Raw genomic sequence first — 20,546 nt, 5'->3', positions numbered from 1 at the left:
TAATTTGCCAATCTTACACTTGGGATTCTGAGTTTATTCTCACCTGTGAAAAGAAAACCAGGTCACTGCACAATAGTGATTGTGATGCCAGCCACATTAATGTCTTCGGTGCTGCATCAGCTTAAGCTTTGGGAATAGATTTTGTTGGAACATTCTCTGGCCCACAGTTTGCAGTTTGGACATCCATGTTTGGATCATTCATTCCCGAAACGGTGGATATCTGATTAGCTTTGCCAAGATTTTTAATGATGTTGATGTTGTATTTGGCAGTCTCTACAAAGCTGTTCTCAAGCAGCCAGCCATCTGAGTCACACTGTGGATCACCCAAGAGAAGAACATTCTTCATTGCAGTTTGAAGGTAACGCACCCCAGTAAGCACAGATAGCTAGAGGGAAAGGGTACCAACAATTAGCATTACAAACCACTAACATGTTAACAGTTTCTGTTGTCACTCCGTGTCATCATGCACGATTCAGTGTACTGTGATGGCCAGGGGATACCAGAATTGCTCAATCTTTCACTTCCTTGATTTTTGGCATCTCACAAGTGCACACAAAGCCAGTTCCAGGGATTCTTAGCAAACTTCCCTCCATGGGCCCTGGGAGGGTTGTTTTGCCAGCAAAGCACAAAAGCCAAGGGCATAGAGATGGTGTCATGTGTGTACCGGTGGGCCCTAATGAGATTCTGAGACTTAACAACTACCCAATTCTGCTTTGATACAGTCAAATATTTCCAGGTTGTGCAGGCTGACTACACTGCTACGTGATGAGACATTATTTTCCCTTCACTCTCTCCCAGCCCCGCGTTCCTCCCTTTCCACCTCTTGTATCTCTAACTTTGCCACACTCACACTCTTTTCATTTCAAAATTCCTTCACTCAGTATTTGGAATAGAATTCTATAATTGGAAACTTTCTCCAAAAGAAACCCACAGACTACATCTGAGTTCCTTCTGCCCCTTCATCCCCTCTACACAACAAAGTTCTCTCTTGGGGACCCCTTTTTTCTGCTCATGTCCTGCATGTGCAGAGCAGATTGTTTGAGACCGTTAGATCTCATAGAAAGGGACTTTCAGTTTTGAGGATTGTAATGTGATGCTGACTGAAAATTTTAGAAAGAAGTGACCCAGGAGGCTTTTATTATGCCTTTATTCTTGATTTAGAATCCTCCCTGGCTCAATGCAACTTCAAAACAAGCATCACGAGGGATAAAACTGCAAGTATTTTTGGATGCCCCCGATTCAGAAGGTCACTGTTTCTTGTTGGCACCATCAAATATAAGTAGCTGTCATTAGTCACAGTCTGCCCTACATTGAAGAAGGTGACAAAAGGGAGTGGCCTGCTGTTAGAATGGCATATATCCTTTTCTATTTTTCAAAGACACTATCTGGCTTTTCCCTCCTAAAGCATCTGCAATAATTGATGGAGAGGGCTGTTCAAAAAGACAGGGTGCTCCAGTTTAGCAGGAAGACTAGCAGTTGCAACTCCATCGAGCTATTCCCTAGTTGTGCTGAATTGTTTTTTGTTTGTTCATTTGTTTTTGATTTTTTTCAATAACTCTTTGAGATGCTGGGATAAATCAAAGCTTTGTATTCAATATATTCAGACAAGCCTTTTCGGCTTGATCAGGTCATATAGCTGTAAAGTCTCATGACTTGCACAAGCCTCTTTGGGTCTCTTTTTTTTCCCTTTTCAAAAATGTGCTTCAAAGCTGTTTTTCAAGAAACACGTTTTCATGCCTCATCATGTCATTTTTGATATATCGTGGAAGCTTCAGGCAACTGATCTTTCTTGTTTGATACTTATATTTCTCTGCAGGGAATGTGTTTTACAGCTTGACTTTAAGGCTGTTGTAATCCTATGCATACATTATTGGAAGTAAGGTCCAAACTACATGTGCAAAACCCACATGGATTTCCTTATCTGTGAGTTTTCTTCCATGGAATAAATCAAGTACTTTTTTACTTCATTCTTGAGATCCAAGTCTTCCAAGTGGTTTTGAAGTATGATTAGAAAATTCAATATTCATGAGTCTTGAGTCTTTGGAGAATGTGAGGTGGCATTCTAAGCTGTCTCCTGGGGAGCCCTCCGTTGCCAGAACTTGTCCTCTCCTCTTTTTGGGCTTTAAATGGCAATTGTCTCCTCACCCTTACTTGTGGCAAGTAAAACAGAAAGGCAAGAATTTTGGCTGAATATAAGATCTGTGGACTGAATAACGATGTAAGAAAGCAGCATTCCAGTGCTTCTGTGAGCAGCTAGGGGCCTTCTCACCATCTAAGGAATCCTTTGGGAAGCAAGGAGGAATTAAAATTGACATTTGGCAGGGGGAGTAGAGGCATGAAAAAAGGAAGGCAAGGTGCTCAGTGCTGCCTGCCCCCTGCCATGTAACTGTCCAAACCAGTGCTTCCCAAACTCCTATAAGAGAGTTTTGTAACTTACAATGGGAGCACTTACAATAGGAGCACTTACAAGCACTTACAAGTAACTTACAATGGGAGCACTGTAAGTTGTTGTGAGGAAGGGGGGAAGGCAATAACATGATCTCCAGGTTCATGCTGCTGCACTGGATGGGAAGGGGGTTTTGTACTTAGCTGCAGCCAATGCTGCAGTCCTGGGGAGGTCTGGGGGGGTGCAGGGGGCCCTCTACAGGGCTCCCCGTGCTGCAAAACTCTTTAAAAAAGGAAAAAGGGGGCACTTCCTGTTTTGTTGCAAAAACCAGAAGTGCCCTTTTTTCTTTTTTTTAGCATTTTGCAGGCATTGGGAGCTCTGTGTGGGGAAGGCTTTTCGTTAATGCCGGATCCAGCCCACTACGGGCTACGGGCTGTAGTTTGGAGCCTGCTGGTCTAAGGGAAGCTACATGCACTCAAAGGATACCAGTTGTGCCAAGATTCTGGGTAACTGAAGAGAGCTGAAACTATATAAGAAAGCGGATCCAGCTTTTGACAGGTCACATAGCTATGAAAGAAGAACCTCCAAAAACCTCACTGTCATGTTTTACCTCAAACAACCAGATGATGAACACAGCGATACCAATGGACCTCATGATGTCGGTGTAATAATCCAGGAGAGCTTCCCTGCAACCTTTCATCCATACATTAAGTTCTTCTGTCATCAAATCATAGTTGTAGTGAGCACTGTTGTTTGTGAGCTGATATTGGATACAGGGCCGTGGCGAAATGGGATTGCAACAACTGAAGGGCACGCCATCCACCAGGAACTTCCCATCAACATTACTCTTCAGACGGCTGCAGTAAGATGGAGAAAATGGGCATTGTGCATTGTTAATGGGTTGGCTTTTGGTAGAGAAGATACCAACTCCAGCACTTAAGCCTAATGCCAATATAGCAGTATAAGGTGGTAGAATAGACAGTACCGTTTCAGACAGTATGTGAGGAATTTACCATGGATAATGTTGCCCATGGTACAAAAAAAGTCACTAGGATCATTCTAGGATCCTTGACCAGTTTTTCCAAAAATGTGAGTCACAACCCCATATGTGGTAGGGTCACAATCCCATGTGCACTGGATCTGACATGATGCCCCAGTAGCTCCACAATACCTTATGACAGTGGTCCCCAACATTTTTTCACTTGAGTACCCCTTGGTAGCCCATTTTCATAAATCGCACCCCTCATATTAGCCCCACAAGGCTAATACAGACTTGCCTTTTCCCGCCATTATTCAATTTTTTCAAGTATCTCTAAATGTATTGGCAAGTACCCTAGGGGTACATGTACCTCAGGTTGGGAACCGCTGCCTTATGGGGAGGCCCCAAAGGCTTCTTCTGCTTTGTGCTAGACCCACAACTCACTCTAAATGGCCTGCAGAAGCAACCAGAAGCAACTTCCAACAGAAGCAATCAGAAGCAACTTTCAGAAGCAACCAGAAGCAACTTCCAGCAAAGGGTTGGACTAGATGGTCTTGAATGACCCAATTCTATGATTCTATTTCACAGGCAGAACTACACAATTATTACAAGAAAAAGTAAACCAATCTCACACAGAATTTCTGTTTTCCATTAAATAAACTTGAAATACAGTAGTACCCAATGACATAACTAGAGGGGGTGCAAAGCACTAAGCTTTGCTAGGTGCTTCACTGTTTTGCTCCCACCACCTGGAATGGCTCCAAAGGGGAGAGGGCAGGGCCACTTGCACACTGCAGTGAGGCTCCCTGCAAAATTTGGTACTTTGCACCCCCTCTAGCTATGCCACTGGTAGTACCTCGTACAACGGAATTGAGGGCCATTACCCCCAAACCTCCACCATTTCACAGATAATAGACATGTTCAGGAGCCTCAATAGGCAAGGCTAGGGATAGAACCCATCAGCATAGCCTGTTGGATAATGCTGGAGCTGATACAATCCAGACCAAAAGAACCACAAGCGGAAAGCAGGGACTCAAAATGCTTACAAACAGATGACCTCCAAATGGCAAAAGCCACAGACTTCAAGTGCTTAATTCTCTTTTTGATGTGGGCACGACAATGATGAGCACTTCCTCTTATGCACAGGTGCTGCATTGCAGTAAAGTTGTTTACAAGTCACTGGTCCTAGTCTACGACTAATAAAAGTATCTATTTTCAGCATCAGGGCTTGAGACCTGGAATATGGGAAGAAAGTAAGCATGTGCAGAATGCCCTTCCCTCACTACTGAACAGCTGCAATTCCTCACTTCTCTGGCCACTTCATGGCTGGATTGTTTCTAGGAAGAAAAAAAAAAAAAAGAGCTGAGCTCACAAGTACTTTCCTTCTGCAAAGAAATCCACTCTTGGTTTCCTTCCTTTGTTCCAATGGCTACCTCAACACCCCGCATTACAGCACACTTCACACAATGATGTTCCAGTGCAGTGTTTCTCAATGAGTACTTCTCAGAGCCCTGTGGCTCCCCGAAACCATTGTTAGGAAAGGTCTCTGGAGGCCAAAAAGTTTGAGAACTCCTGGCCTAGTGTTTTCTGGTTACCCTTGGTGATCCATATGCTGAACAGAGACACAAACTGATAGGAGGGTATAATAAAAAAAAAAGTTTCACATTAATACTTACTCTAGAACCTCCCTGGAAGCCATATCCAGGTAGCGAGCAGATACCCACTGAATTTCAAACCAGTCCCTGAAACCGTTGTTTCCACAGCATTGGAATCTGATTTGTAACATATCTATAGTTCGCTTTAAAAAGCACCTTCCAGGGATGTCTGTGTCTTTGTAGAATTTAATAGCATCCCTTAGTCCCAGATATAGAGATTCCTCCAGTTCATTTCTCATAGTATAACACATAACTGCACCTACCAAGATGCAGAAGGTAAAGCAAAATGTGCATACAATGTATGGGAGCATAACCAGCTTCCAACGATTAAATTTTTCACCGTCTGTGCAGTCGTAGCAGATTTTGCCTCCAAGAAAGTTGATGATGCAGGCTATGACCCCAACAGAGATTAGCATGTTGGGAACAGAGTTAATGTCACCCTTGGCCATCACCTCGCTGCGCTTTCTGATCTCTATTTTCAAGAAGAGTCCCAGGCTGAAGAGAATGACACCAGACACCACAGAAATCCAGTTGAGGATCCACAAGATTTGAGCCAGTTTGTCTCTCTTTGTTTTTGTGAATTTTACTTTAAATACAGCCATGGTCACTACAGCATTAGAGAAATGTAGTGGTGTTCAAGAAAAGCTCCTAATCAGATTATCCAAGTATGTCCAGAGTGCCAAAGGCATACAGCAGAAGTCTGTGAAGCAAAGGGAGAGAGATTAATGCATTCTCCCCATGTATTTATATAGCATGCATCCTAGTTTCTTGCAGAGCCTTAACATGTTATCAAATTGAGCTCTCATAGCCAGGGCCATGAAATAACCACACAATCTTTCTCCATTTACTCTGACACCATTTCCCTTCCCTGTTCCTGTCATCTGTCCTGTTTCTAGAATGTAAGGCCCTTAGGGGAAAGACCTATCCTCTCTTCTATTGTACAGTCCAGAATTGTGCATGTCAACATTGAGCAGAAATGAAGTTATGCAAGTAAAGTTTGCTGCGAGTTGTCCTATGACTGTGTTCCTCTAGAAACCGACGGGATTGTGTGCTCTGCATTTGCTGCTTTGTGTAAGGAGCCTGCACAAAGGAAGGAATGAGATCACTGCGTTCTGATCCTTGGAGCAGAGCAATCTCTCTTTTCTCCAACAATATATTTAAATGAACCTGGAAGAAGGACTGGTGGTCCTTCAGGTGGAGGAAGGATCAATGTGAGAAGAATGCGGGGGGGTGGGGAGCAGATTACTGCACTCCAAGAATCAGAATGCAGCAATCTTGCCTATTTATCTGTCTCCTTCCTCAGTCCTTGAAATGCAAAACAGATTGGATCATTCTCAGCACACTTTTCCAGTGGCGCCACTAGGGTTTGCATCACTCGGTGTGGGAGACCAGCATATCACCCCCATGATGGACCCACTTCCATGCAGTGGGCAGGGCAATGCCCTGGGAAGTGGATGTGGTGATACACCATTGCCCTGCCCCAGCTGGTTTTTGGGCTATAACTTTTAAAAGAATACAGATATTTCAACATGGTTTGTATCATTGCATTCTGCATGAAATTACCCATCGATTGATATATAACATGATGGTATTATTTGAAAATACCAAGATTTTAAAAATTGGCAAGTAGTGGTGTCACACCTTCCCCTGTGTGAGTCACCTGGTGCGGCCTGCACCCCCATAGTGACTTCACTGCACTTCCCTTTGTTTAAGGAACCAGGTGGAGGAAGATTGCTCCTTCCTCTGCATGAGCTCTTTAAACAAAGCAGGAAACAGAGCATTCTGGGCACAATCACCAAAGTGCTTTGCATTTCATGCTTTGATGCAGAGCACATGTCATGCTGTGGATAGTTTTTGTTTTGTACTTGCTACAGGCAATGTTCATTTTTCGACCAGAAGCAAAGTTCCTAGCATGCTTTTCCCTGAAGCTGGTGAACTTCTAGGGCTGTTAAAGATATTCCACACTAGATGAAGCCTCTGTCCAAGTTTCAGGTGGTCTTGCTGGTGTTTAGGGTTCAAAGCAAATGAAAGAGGTGATGATTTTTTTTTTTTGGTAAAGCATATTACAATATTGGTTAGCCAGAAGTTAGCTAACCAAGGGTGCAATCCTAACCAACTTTCCAACACCAAGGTAACGGCAATGCAACTCTGAGGTAAGGGAACAAATATTCCTTTACCTTGAGGAGGCCTCCACGACTGCCCCCAAATGCAGGATGCAGCACATGCCCCATTGGCACAGCTATGTCAGTGCTGGAAAATTGATTAAGGTTTGCGCCCAAGAAAGTTGCTTAGCCAGAGTTGTTGTATTCGCTGATCTAACCCTGTCTTATAGATGTCAGAGGGCTCTGAGCACATGCATAGAATGCAGCCATTTGGAAGTATTGATCCACCAGAGCAAGAGTTCTGTTCCTTTTGATGTACATGCATCATGCCTTGGCTAGGGGCCGAAAGAGTGCATAGTAGTAAAGGCTATTCAAGCACAGGTGAGCAAGAAGGCCAGAGGCAGGTAGAGCACTCAAAGATAGGCCAGGACCGGTTACCAGATTACAATACAGAAAAGGGTCAGATAAAGTAAATGTAGTCAGGGCTGGACTGAGATTAAGTACTGAGGGAGCCTGTCAACCACAGGAGAGGCAAAGTGAATCTGTTTTGCGTCTCTGACAAATTACTCAGACTGGCAGGCCACTGAAAGACCAGAGGTCAGCTGTCGGTGATCTCCAACTTCAAAGACACACTTGATCCACAAGGTTTCAATCCCTGCTCTTTACTGATGGGCCAGGACATGGGTCACACTAGAAACTGGCTGCTGGGAGATCTGGTTTGAGACCCTTCCCAACACCTCCTAACGTAGCCCTCTCAATTCAAACAAAGAATAATACTTGGGAAAAATAAAACCTAACTGAGATGTAAAACAAGATTAAAAACAAACAATAAGAGCAACAACACATCATTGGGCACATGATGTGCTCTTGTATCCTTTTGTATATGTTATACAATCCTTTGGAAAGAGGCTATCCGTTAATTATGTACTACAACAAACACTGACATTTGTAGATGCTTACGTTCTCTTGAATTATCTACCTATTTTGCAGAATCTATCTGCAGATCAGTGGAAATGGCCTCTTTCTGCCCTTACTGTAGCCAAAAGACTCATACTGAAGTGCTGGAGAGATAAGTGCCCCCCTCCCCACAACTCTTCAGCAGGCTGAAGACCTTTTACCTTTAACAATATTCGATTGCATGTCTTATAGAAGACAACGACTATTTGGACATATTTTTGGACAATTGGAAGCCTTTTTAGAGTTCTCTGCATAGCGTGCTTCTTTGAGCGCAGTCCTGACTCTCCCTTAAGCTGACTCAAGTCCCTTGTGGGCAGACAATGAGCCCACATTGGCCAGACCCAAAAGGGGGTTGGGACTGGCCTCTGGCATTTAGGCTAGATCCTACCCTCCCCTCCAAAGCAGCCCAGCATTATACCAGGCTGCTTGGATCTGTGCCAGCAATTTTGTCCCCTTATTCTGAGTTGCGCTCCATCTACCTCCTAACCTGGGTAGGATATGTTTGCCTGCCTATTCCAGTACAGTGTAGGATTGGGCTGTGAATATATTTTCTGCAGATCGCTTATTAATAAGTTTTGTAATATATATTTCATATATACAGTATATGAATTTCATATATATACAGTATATGAATTCCCCCCCCCTTTCTTCTTTTTGTTGGCATTCTTGTTACTGTTCTGTTTTCTTATTTTTTTTATTTACAGACAAAGGAGATGGGGGAAAAAACACAACACATCAGATAAATGACATCAGTTAAAAAATAATATTTCACTCATTTGGGAGGGGAGTTGTACATTTAAACCGATTCACTTTATAAGCTGGTATTGTAATCTAGTGCTGGGATCCATTTATTCCTATTCCCCATTAATTAAGATATATCAGCAGTGAAGGAGGTTTCAAGTGCACTTATGTGTCTTTGGATATTTTTAGCTGCTTTGGAACTGCAGTTGCCTTTGGCATCAATGGTGACTGTGAATTACAAATGTTAAATAATGAAAGCTTTTGAGAGTAAGTAGCTGCTTTTTTCAGGCCATCTGTACAGCTGAATAGATAGTTTTGTCTTAAATATTTTCACTGTCTCCTGTGAGAAGCTAAGTAGCTGTACACAGATGCGCAGATAAGCTTATTTATTTCCTCTGACCCTGCTGCTTTGATCTAGTTGTCTTTCTAAAATACAGACATTATACTGGAAAAAACCTTAGCTACAGTGCAGTAGCATATTACAGTCCAATCCTGAGCTGCCCAGAGCACGGGGCTGCCGCAGCACCAAAAATGACTGCCACAGCACCAAAAATGGCAGTATCCAGAGCACACGGGCAGCCGCTGTCAGTCCTCAGGAGAAAGGGACTTTCGTGTTCTGGGACAGGGGAAGGTGGGGGGAGGGCAGTGAGGAGACATGGCGGGGGAGGGAGCAGAGCGGGACCTGCAGAACTCAGCTCCACCAGATCCTGAGCCCTGTATTGGCCTTCATGGTCTGACACAGTACTCCTTGACTCTGTGCCGGCTGAAGAGCTGCCGCAGAATTAAGTAGTCCCATAGCAGGGCTACTTCCCTTACACGGGGGAAGGAGATGAATGTCCCTCTTCCCCTGAGCTGCCATGGGTTTCCCGGCACACATTGGTACCACAGTAGCCATTTTGGTGCCACAGCTGCTTCACATGCTGGTCAGCTCAGGATTGAGCTGTCTTTTCCCAGGGAAGTGAGATGTTCACAACACTGATACCAAGGATGGGATAGTGGTTTCTTGGAGAGAAACTGGGAATTGGTGAGTAAAGATGGAGTGGACAGTATTGCATTCAGCATTGCAGCAGCTTCTACAGAAGAATTAACACAATCTTGAAGGACAGAAGGAAATCTCATGAAGAAGAGGTGAGAGCCTGTTTGATCAACCCCTACAAGGGGGCTTGTATCTGCACCATGCAATAGATACCCCTACATAGGGTACCCCTACATAGGGGGCTTGCAATAGATACCCCTACAAGGGGACTTGCATCTGCACCATGCAATCTGCACCATGCAATAGAAAACAGAAAACTCCTGCCCTAAAGCTGGGCACCTGGAATGTAACGACAATGACACCTGGCTTCTCTGATGACCTGCAAGCAATAGACGATGCACGCAAAACAGCTGTCATCGACATGGAGCTGAGCAGACTGCAGATGGACATTGTCGCCCTTCAAGAGACAAGGCTGCCAGATTCCGGATCTGTCAAGGAGCGAAATTTCTCATTCTTCTGGCAGGGAAAACCACCAAATGAAACCAGGGAACATGGTGTTGGCTTTGCGGTCAGAAATACCCTGCTGAAATCCATCATCCCACCTACTGTGGGAAGTGAAAGAATTTTGTCCCTGCAGCTCCAGTCATCAGCAGGACCTGTCACTCTCATCAGTGCTTATGCACCGACTCTGTCGTCTCCAGCAGAAGCCAAAGACAAATTTTATGATGACCTGGCCACCACTATCAAGAAGATCCCCGTAAAAGAGCCATTGTTCATCCTCGGCGATTTCAACGCTAGAGTTGGTGCTGATAACAGTTCGTGGCCCACTTGCTTAGGTCAGTTCGGCACTGGGAAGATGAATGAAAATGGCCAACGCCTGCTAGAGTTTTGCTGTCATCACGGTCTCTGTGTCAGCAACACGTTCTTCAACACGAAGCCCCAACATAGAGTCTCTTGGAGACACCCAAGATCAAAGCACTGGCACCAGCTCGACCTGATTCTCACCAGACGCTCCAGCCTTCCCAGCATCAAGATCACACGCAGCTATCAGGGTGCTGCCTGTGACACCGACCACTCGCTGGTGTGCAGCAGAGTGAAACTGCAAACAAAGCGACTGCATCACACGAAAAGGGAAGGAAGACCTCGCATTGATACGAGCAAGACCCGGTATCAGAGAAAAGTGGAGGAATTTGCACGAGCACTTGAGGAATCTCTTCCAGGCCCGGTCGATGCAAACGCATCCAACAGATGGGAACATTTCAAGAATGCCGTTTACAACACCGCCTTGTCCATATTTGGCAAGAAGACCAACAAGACAGCAGACTGGTTTGAAGCCCACTCTGAGGAGTTGACACCAGTCATTGAGGAAAAGAGGAGAGCTCAAGCAGCATACAAGGCCTGTCCCAGTGAGCGCAACCTGCAGGTCCTCCGAGGTGCTCGCAGCAAAGTCTAGCAGACTGCCAGGAGATGTGCTAACGACTACTGGCTCCAGCTCTGTTCCGAGATACAGATAGCAGCTGACACGGGCAACATCAAGGGGATGTATGATGGTATCAAGCAGGCCCTAGGTCCAACACAGAAGAAAATTGCCCCTCTGAAGTCTGCAACAGGCGAGGTCATCCAGGATCGGGCGCAGCAGATGGAACACTGGGTGCAGCACTACTCTGAGCTATATTCCAGAGAAAATGTAGTCACCGAAGAAGCGCTGAACAACATTGAGTGCCTGCCTGTGCTGGAGGAGCTTGACAGTGAACCAACCCTAGAAGAACTTCACGTGGCCCTGGACTCCCTTGCCTTTGGCAAGGCACCTGGAAAAGACAGCATCCCTGCTGAAGTCCTAAAGTGCTGCAAAGAGATCATCATCACTGAGCTGCATGAAATCCTTTGTCTCTGCTGGAGAGAAGGTGGAGTACCTCAAGACATGAGGGATGCAAACATCATCACGCTGTACAAGAACAAAGGCGACAGGGGTGACTGCAACAACTACCGTGGCATCTCTCTCCTTAGCGTTGTAGGAAAGTTGTTTGCCCGAGTTGCACTAAAGAGGCTCCAGGTACTTGCAGAGAGCGTTTATCCAGAATCACAGTGTGGATTCCGAGCCAACAGGTCCACCACTGATATGGTATTCTCCCTTAGACAACTGCAGGAGAAATGCAGGGAACAACGACAGCCACTCTTTATAGCCTTCATAGATCTCACGAAGGCTTTCGACCTGGTCAGCAGGGATGGCCTCTTCAAGATTCTCCCCAAGATTGGATGTCCACCCAGGCTCCTCAGCATCATCAGATCCTTCCACAAGGACATGAAGGGCACTGTTGTCTTTGATGGATCCACATCATACCCCTTTGACATCCGAAGCGGCGTGAAGCAGGGCTGTGTTCTTGCACCAACCTTGTTTGGGATCTTCTTCGCTGTCCTGCTGAAGCAGGCCTTTGGAACTATAACAGAAGGCATCTATCTCCGGACCAGATCAGACGGAAAGCTCTTCAACCTCTCCAGACTGAGAGCAAAGTCCAAAGTCCAGCTGAAATGTCTGCGTGACTTCCTCTTTGCCGACGATGCAGCTATCACTACCCACTCTGCCAAAGATCTCCAGCAGCTCATGGATCGTTTTAGCAAGGCCTGCCAAGATTTTGGACTGACAATCAGCCTGAAGAAAACACAGGTCATGGTTCAGGATGTGGACTTACCTCCCTGCATTACAATCTCTGCACATGAACTGGAGGTTGTCCATGACTTTGTGTACCTTGGCTCAACGATCTCCAACACTCTTTCTCTCGATACCGAGCTAAACAAACGCATCGGTAAAGCAGCTACCACGTTTTCCAGACTCACAAAGAGAGTCTGGTCCAACAAGAAGCTGACGGAACATACCAAGATCCAGGTATACAGAGCTTGCGTCCTGAGTACACTTCTGTACTGCAGCGAGTCATGGACTCTTCACTCACAACAGGAGAGGAAACTGAATGCTTTCCACATGCGCTGCCTCCGACGTATTCTCGGCATCACCTGGCAGGACAAAGTTTCAAACAACACAGTCCTGGAACGTGCTGGAATCCCTAGCATGTATGCACTACTGAAACAGAGACGCCTGCGTTGGCTCGGTCATGTCGTGAGAATGGATGATGGCCGGATCCCAAAGGATCTCCTCTATGGAGAACTCGTGCAAGGAAAGCGCCCTACAGGTAGACCACAGCTGCGATACAAGGACATCTGCAAGAGGGATCTGAAGGCCTTAGGAGTGGATCTCAACAAGTGGGAAACCCTGGCCTCTGAGCGGCCCGCTTGGAGGCAGGCTGTGCAGCATGGCCTTTCCCAGTTTGAAGAGACACTTGGCCAACAGTCTGAGGCTAAGAGGCAAAGAAGGAAGGCCCATAGCCAGGGAGACAGGCCAGGGACAGACTGCACTTGCTCCCAGTGTGGAAGGGATTGTCACTCCCGAATCGGCCTTTTCAGCCACACTAGACGCTGTTCCAGAACCACCTTTCAGAGCGCGATACCATAGTCTTTCGAGACTGAAGGTTGCCAACAAGGGGGCTTGACTGGAATAGAAACCCAGTTATGGAGCACTCAGTCAGGACTGTCTGAAGAGGTCCATGAGCATCTGAGGAGATCACCCTGTGGAGTTTTACAACCAGTAGCAAAAAATCTGGAGGCTTGGTCTGTTCAGGAGTGGTGAGTGCAGGGCGACCAGACATCCTTTTCTTCTAGGCCAGTCCTCTTCTTTAGCCTTGTGTCTTGGAAAAGAACTTAAATGTCCTCCTGTTCCCTGTGAGCAAGCCTGTGCAGGCAGCATGTAGCCTTCTTGCAAGTAATAAATTATATGTAGTCAATAATATGCAACATAGTTTTAAATTAATAAGTTATATAGTGTTTAAATTAACCACATGAAATCAACATACGAGCGCTTTTCGCTTTTATTTTATCATGTTCTACATTTTTTGGATGTCCTACATTTTGGGGTGCCTTCTCCTCTTTTGGGGTTATGACATCTGGTCACCCTGGGTGAATGGTGATAGTAAAAGAAAAGTTTCAGGGCCTGGAATACTGCAGGGAAGAGTAAGTGGAGGATAAAAAGCTAGAAGCACAGGAGCAGAACATCAGCTCAAGCCTGCAGTCCAGGATGAGCAAAACCACAGATTTTTTAACCACAAGAGCATGCATAGAATATACTGTTGAAAAAAGACTTGTTTTTGCAGGCCTTATATCAGGGCTCTCTAAACCCTGGCTTGTGGGCAGACTCTGGGGTTTGGAGAAAGCCCCTCCCCCCTTGTGAGTGGCGCTTACCATTCTGCGTCCCTGTGCCCAGATCAGCTTGAAAGAAATGCAGCACTGTGGTAGAATGGTAAGTGCCGCTTGGGATGGGGAAGGCTTTTTTGGTTCACAGTGGTTTCCAGTTTGGAAACTGCCGCTTAGATCAACAGTTTAGACCAGGGTATGACACAGTCAGTGTAGGCCAGGAACCTGCAAAGGGGGAGCGGTAAAGAGTAAAAAAAGAACTCATTGTAAAAGGAGCATTAGAGATTTGTGAGCCTGGCACACTAAAAGGTCTGCAAAGCAAAGCAAGAGACCCTGGCAAAAGATCACATAACTGAGACTCAGTTTGATTGGAACATATATATGATAATCAAAATATATCTAGAGACCCTTTGCCAAGCAGCAAGAGTCATTACAGAAGTAGTTCCACAAAAATGTTGGATTCCGATCATGGGAATGGTATTGGATGAGCATTTTATTTTATTTTATTTCTAATGGAGCATGTTACAACCTGGCCACAAATCTGATCATTGCAACTGGTTTGAATTTCTTGACTGAAACAAAAACAAATGCAAGTAAATGAAGGCAGAATATTTAGTGGAAAGAGTTCCTTTCAAAAAGGTTCCCATAAAATTAGCCACACAACCGATTCTTCAAACCCTTTTGAAGACAGATAAGGTAAGAAGGTAGGGTAAGGCACCACGTGTACAAGAGAACAATTTATTCTGAATGGGAGAATATGTGTGGTTGCAGTAAAGAAGCTGCTACTGTCAAGATCTATTTTTGTTCCAGATTCTTCCAATATATATTTCTCAATTTAATTTTATTTTTTAAAGGCAATCAATTATTCAGAAATTAATTGATCAGGGGGACAAAATCTAATTTGACTGCAAATACTCTTCATATACACTCCAGAAAACCCAGACTGCAGTGTTATTATTATTTGTGGACCACTGCAAACACCCTTGATAACTCTTCCTTTTTTATGTAATCTAGATATCATGATTAAAACATGTACAGATGCTTTTTCATCATCTGTTGAAATGGGCATGAGAGGCAGCTCCCTAATTTCTTTTTTAAGCCTCTTTTAATCCCACATTCTTTGACAAGAACAAATGTCAACAATTTGCAACATGGAAAAGCAAAGGTACGTATATAACTGTAGTTTGATAAAGGCCAGTCTTATCAGGGCATCTACTTTTAACTAAAATTAATAACAAATCCATATAAAATGATTCAAGATATTCCATGTTGGCCACTATATTATGTTAGTGGAAGCACAAGCTACTCACACTCTCACAGAATGTGAACATCTTATTTATACTGTGTAAGAGACATGGCTCTGAACTTGCCCATAATTAATTAAATTGTCTTGTGAATAAACTTAGGGCTTGTATATAACTTGGAAGTAGGGTTACCATCCCTCCTAGATTGACCTGGAGTCTTGGAGAATTGGCATTGATCTCTAGGTGATCTATACTTGACAACTGAAAGCCATTCTGGAGACTTTAACTGGGCCTCCAAGAATTTTCAACATTACATCATACTGAAAAGGAAAGACAAAATCCAGGAATAGATTCCACCAAGTTGGCAATCCTACTTGGAAGGCAGATATGGGCCTGCTGATGTCTGGAACAAACCATCCATTAAAACTGTTTCTGTCAAAACAAACAAGGCCACACTGAAAGTCCTACATTACTGGCATCTTACACCACTAAAACTTAACTATATTCAATAAGCACTACCAGTTTGGTGTTGGATGGTTCTGGTGCCATAGGCACCTATGATAATATGTTTGATCTCCATTGTCCCCACCCCCATCTGACGTCCCCATCAAGACATAAGCAATATTATCAAACAATTTATCACTCTGGAACCAAAGCTGGATTCCAGGTATCAACTCAACACAAACATCATTGTTTCCTTTTGAACAAGGCCTGCCTGAACCATGCAAACTATGGGTATTTTCCATTTCTCCTACAACTGCATAGGGCAGTGATTCCCAAACTGTGAGCCATGGCTCCCCAGGGAGCTGCAGAAACCAGCCAGGGGAGCCACGGAAAGACATTATAAAGTCTCCAGTGCTCTCTTGTTCAAAAGAAAATAAGCTGAAGGCAATGTGTTACAAATTACAGCTTGGTCTAGCCCATGCCTTGGGTAAAAACTTGATTTGATGGAAGTCTTATACCATCAAGTAATAATTTGGAACACCATTTTCCAGAATTGGCACATATCAAGAAGGAAAGGGGGTTTGTCCCATGGTGTCTCAAGTCTAGTTTTCTGTATTTCTCAGCAGGGATTTCTCAGCATGCGCATGGGTTGTGTGTGCTTACGCACCTCACACAGTGGCAGTGTTTTTCGAAGGACTCCGGTAAGGACGCTCTGCCTCACCTGCCTCCCCACCCACCACATGTCCCTGTTTCTCAGCTTTGCCTCTTTGCATTCCTGAGGCACCTGATAAATTGCCTTGTAAATGCCAACTGGCAGCAGTCTCTTAGTGCCTCACAATTAAAGACTCCTTAAACGCAAACAATGAAAGCATGACATTTTGAAATGCATTTGTAGCAGCAGTACAAAATAAAATTGCACTGTCTCCTCCGTGTATATCATCCTCATCATATGAGAATTTTTAGCTTATTGCTAGAAAATGTAATGCCATCAATCAGCTTTTATTCCCATTGATTCTGTCAAGCCAACATTTGTCTACTTACATTTTAGGGAGCATAAACTATTGTATAGTATAATCTCATATTACAGTGTACGCAATTTCCTTTCCTTTCTCTGTTGGAAGAACAAGTTGGTCTATGGTGGTAAAATAGAGAAATCGATTTTTTTTTTTCTGGAAAAAGGAAGATGTGACCAGTAAATTCAATTTATTGTTGTTGACATGCCATTTTTCCTCATTTAAATACACACTTTGAAAAATAGTACCAAATGCAGTATGTTGCAATGCAATTGCTATTCATTCTGTATCATATCACACCATGATTTTAACCCATTTCTGACCCGCCCACAGGTGTACACATTTGATCCCTGTTGCATATATGCAACGTTGGGCAGAAATGGCTTACAGCCCAATCCTATCCACACTTTCCTGGGAGTAGGCTCCATTGACTCTAATGGGGCTTACTTCTGCATAGACATGTATAGGATTGGGCTGTTAGCCCACACTCTCTAATAATTAACAGAACAGAAAATGATGAAGTTGATGTTAAGAAAGTCACTAACCTGTTTTGGAGCATTGTGAGCATCTTGTTAGAGCCGGAGCTTTTATAGTAAAACGTATGTAGATGGGAGGCTGAATCCCACACCCTTAGGAAGAGTTGGCGCCTGTCCTTTCAGGCTATGTAGACTAGAAAACAGGACAGAGAGAGAAAATGCTTTCTGTCTGCCAGCCCTTGCTAATCCCTGCCACATCTCTAATCGTGGCTAAGAGATTTATTGCAGGAGCCTTATGTCTCCAAGTTAAGTCCTACAAAACATGCTACCTAACCAAATGTAATTTGAAACACCTGCAACATACCTGCTCTGGGGAACTTGGCTTTCACCTGCTTTCCTGGGGGAAAAGATGACTTTTAGCAGGGTTATCATGTGTTAATTTAATGTCCTTGGAATTTTATATAAAAGCCATCATGGGGGGGGGGAAACTAATTTACTCAAGTGTACACCTGCACAGGACAAAAATTCTAATAGGCAAGGAAATAAACTAGGTTAGCTCTTTCTCTAGTCAACAAAATGCAGATCTCCCCACTATCACTGGGATCTGTGGCCTAATAAAACCAACAGAATGATTGTCATTCCATCTACTGCTCTGATTTTATTTCTCTTATTTGTTACAATATAAGTAGTTACTTGCTGGAAGAGTTTGGAATAGGAAGGGCTCTGAATCTGCATAAAATAGCTCAGATTTCACTGTTCTGTGTACTTAACATTGTGGAAAAATATAAATATAAGGAAATAGAAGTGGAGATATGAATACGTCCGGCACAGTTTCCACCAGTGGCCTCTGGAAATGGCAAAATAGTGCAATGTGCAGTGACCCCAACCCAACTTAAAGTAGTTGCAACTAATTTGCATTGAAAGTTATGGGGCCACTGGTAGTCCATTGATTTCAGTGGAACTTAGTAACAATCCTATGCATGCCTGCTCAGAACTAAGCCCCACTGAGTTAAGTTGGGCGTACTCCCAGGAAAGAGTGCCGATGGTGACTGCTGCATCTTACAGACTTCAGGTAACTGCCGGCAGCTCCTTGGGGAAGGCCCAAGCCCCGCAATTCAGTTACTCAATTCTGTACCAGCTGTTTAGCCAGTGCAGAGTAAAGCAGCCCCGTGTGAGACCAGGAGGCCCAACACAGGCCTCTAGATCTCTAGATGCTCCATTGGTCCCCCCCGCCCCGTCCCGCTCCCCTCCCCCATCCCACCTTCTCCCGCCCAGGAACGTCTGCCTTCATCTGCACTTACCCGTTCCCAACCCAGAGCATGGGACAAGCTCTCAATGGGGTGCTCCATGCCTCCAGCTGGCACTGGCTCAGCATGAACTGGCACTGAGCTGCTGCCAGCAGTGATCTGGGGTTGCCTTACAGCATGTTTGCTACACAAAGCACCAGCAGAGCACTGGTGCTGGGCCATCTGGATTGGCCATTAGTCACAACTAACTTTGACTGAATAGGGGTCAATAAATATTCCTTGGAAGCCACAGAGAGTCCCCCAACCTGCTCTAAACCACCCATTTTAAGAAGGTAATTTCATAATTCTTCAAAGGCAGCTCAGGTTAGACTTGGAGGTGAGCTCTCGATATCTGTAAAATATCCTTGGCTTATTTCCTTACACATTGACTTGAGGGTCTTGACAGCTGTTCTCCATTCTGTAATGATGGTCCAGTGCCAGTCAAAGTAGCTGTTTGTTGAGGGGAAAGTGAAAGACCAAGCTCCCCACTGTTACCTATACGTAACCCAGCCTCCATTGCTCCATGACCGGATGCAATATACAAAGCCTGCTTAGAGACCCCAATCCCTATATGAATGCTGACTGTCATAACAATGGGCTTTTTGTTCCCTACAAATTTGTATTGGCAACCTTCAGTCTCGAAAGACTATGGTATCGCGCTCTTGAAAGGTGGTTCTGGCACAGCGTCTAGTGTGGCTGAAAAGGCCAATCCGGGAGTGACAATCCCTTTCACACCAAGTGCAGTCTGTCCCTGGTCTGTCTCCCTGGCTATGGGCCTTCCTTCTTTGCCTCTTAGCCTCAGACTGTTGGCCAAGTGTCTCTTCAAACTGGGAAAGGCCATGCTGCACAGCCTGCCTCCAAGCGGGCCGCTCAGAGGCCAGGGTTTCCCACTTGTTGAGATCCACCCCTAAGGCCTTCAGATCCCTCTTGCAGATGTCCTTGTATCCCAGCTGTGGTCTACCTGTAGGGCGCTTTCCTTGCACGAGTTCTCCATAGAGGAGATCCTTTGGGATCCGGCCATCATCCATTCTCACGACATGACCGAGCCAACGCAGGCGTCTCTGTTTCAGCAGTGAATACATGCTAGGGATTCCAGCACGTTCCAGGACTGTGTTGTTTGGAACTTTGTCCCTACAAATAAGCAGAGTTTATTTAGATGTAGCATTGCTAACTTGTAATTATTAGAATTCAGGTGACATTTACCAATGAAAAATTCTGACAAGGATAAGGAAGGGCAGAAATGGAGACAGAGAGGGCTAACAATCGCATGATGCTCGCTAAGAAATACACATTTCTTTTGAAATGTATGTTCATTTGTCCAGATAAATGTCAGGAGCTATCAGCTGAACTAGTTGCTTGTGTGGGTTGCCTGATCTAATAGTGGAAATGTGGCTGGAAGTGACTCCTGCCTCCCGGTCCACCCCAGATCCTTGCGTCAGCCGAGCTCGGCTGACACAACCCTCCCCATCAGAGTCCGCACGGAGGCTGGATTCAGCCTCTGCTGGCCTGTGTGCAGCCCTGCGCCGGCCCAGCCGACTCTCAAGGAGGTGTAAACATGCCTTACAGCTGTGCAGTGTAATGTGCGCCAGCCCAAGGCACAGTTTGAATTGCACCCTTAAGGTAACCAAGAATGCCCTCTGTAAGGCCTGTAGAAGATTTCAACAATTTCCACACCAAGAAATAATGCTGGTGCTCCCGTTTTGTTTGTTCTGGGCCTTCTTTGCAATTCAAGATACAAAACAGTAGATGGCAGTGTTGGTATGTACACCCACCTCTCATTTTATGTGGAGTTTTTTCTGTTTTAGAAAAGCACCACACGTCTCAAAAATGTTTAATTAAGGGCACAAGCCTAATCAGGTCTACTCAAAAGTAAGTCCTGTTTTGTTCAATGGGGCTTACTCTCAGTAAAGTGTGGTTAGGATTGCAGCCTAAAAATATTTTTACCATAAGAATGTATGCAAATGGTACAGATCTGAGGAAAGGCATTTAACTGCCTACATCATATATGTGTTCAATGCATTCCACTAGAGAACTCCAAGCCAGTAGCA

The 20,546-nt window shown here is 44.7% G+C and overlaps 1 protein-coding gene across 1 annotated transcript; it reads right to left on the bottom strand.

Moving 5' to 3' along the window:
* Window positions 1-121: 121 nt before the first annotated feature.
* Window positions 122-5,622, bottom strand: LOC136645050 (photoreceptor outer segment membrane glycoprotein 2). The gene is made up of 3 exons (XM_066621334.1): window positions 5,042-5,622; window positions 2,997-3,243; window positions 122-385 (listed from the first exon to the last, which is right to left on the bottom strand). The coding sequence occupies exons 1-3, from the start codon at window positions 5,620-5,622 to the stop codon at window positions 122-124; spliced, it is 1,092 nt and encodes a 363-aa protein (XP_066477431.1).
* Window positions 5,623-20,546: the final 14,924 nt, after the last annotated feature.

The sequence above is a fragment of the Tiliqua scincoides genome, chromosome 1 (genome assembly GCF_035046505.1).
Source record: "Tiliqua scincoides isolate rTilSci1 chromosome 1, rTilSci1.hap2, whole genome shotgun sequence".
NCBI lineage: Eukaryota > Metazoa > Chordata > Lepidosauria > Squamata > Scincidae > Tiliqua > Tiliqua scincoides.
This window is presented reverse-complemented; position numbering and strand designations above follow the sequence as displayed.

Excerpts from the sequence above, each read along its gene's own strand:
- LOC136645050 (XM_066621334.1), bottom strand. The coding sequence starts at position 5,622 with ATGGCTGTATTTAAAGTAAAATTCACAAAAACAAAGAGAGACAAACTG. Across the intron at positions 3,244-5,041 it reads GCTTCCAGGGAGGTTCTAGA|CCGTCTGAAGAGTAATGTTG; the intron begins GTAAGTATTAAT and ends ATCTTACTGCAG. Across the intron at positions 386-2,996 it reads TCATCATCTGGTTGTTTGAG|CTATCTGTGCTTACTGGGGT; the intron begins GTAAAACATGAC and ends CTTTCCCTCTAG.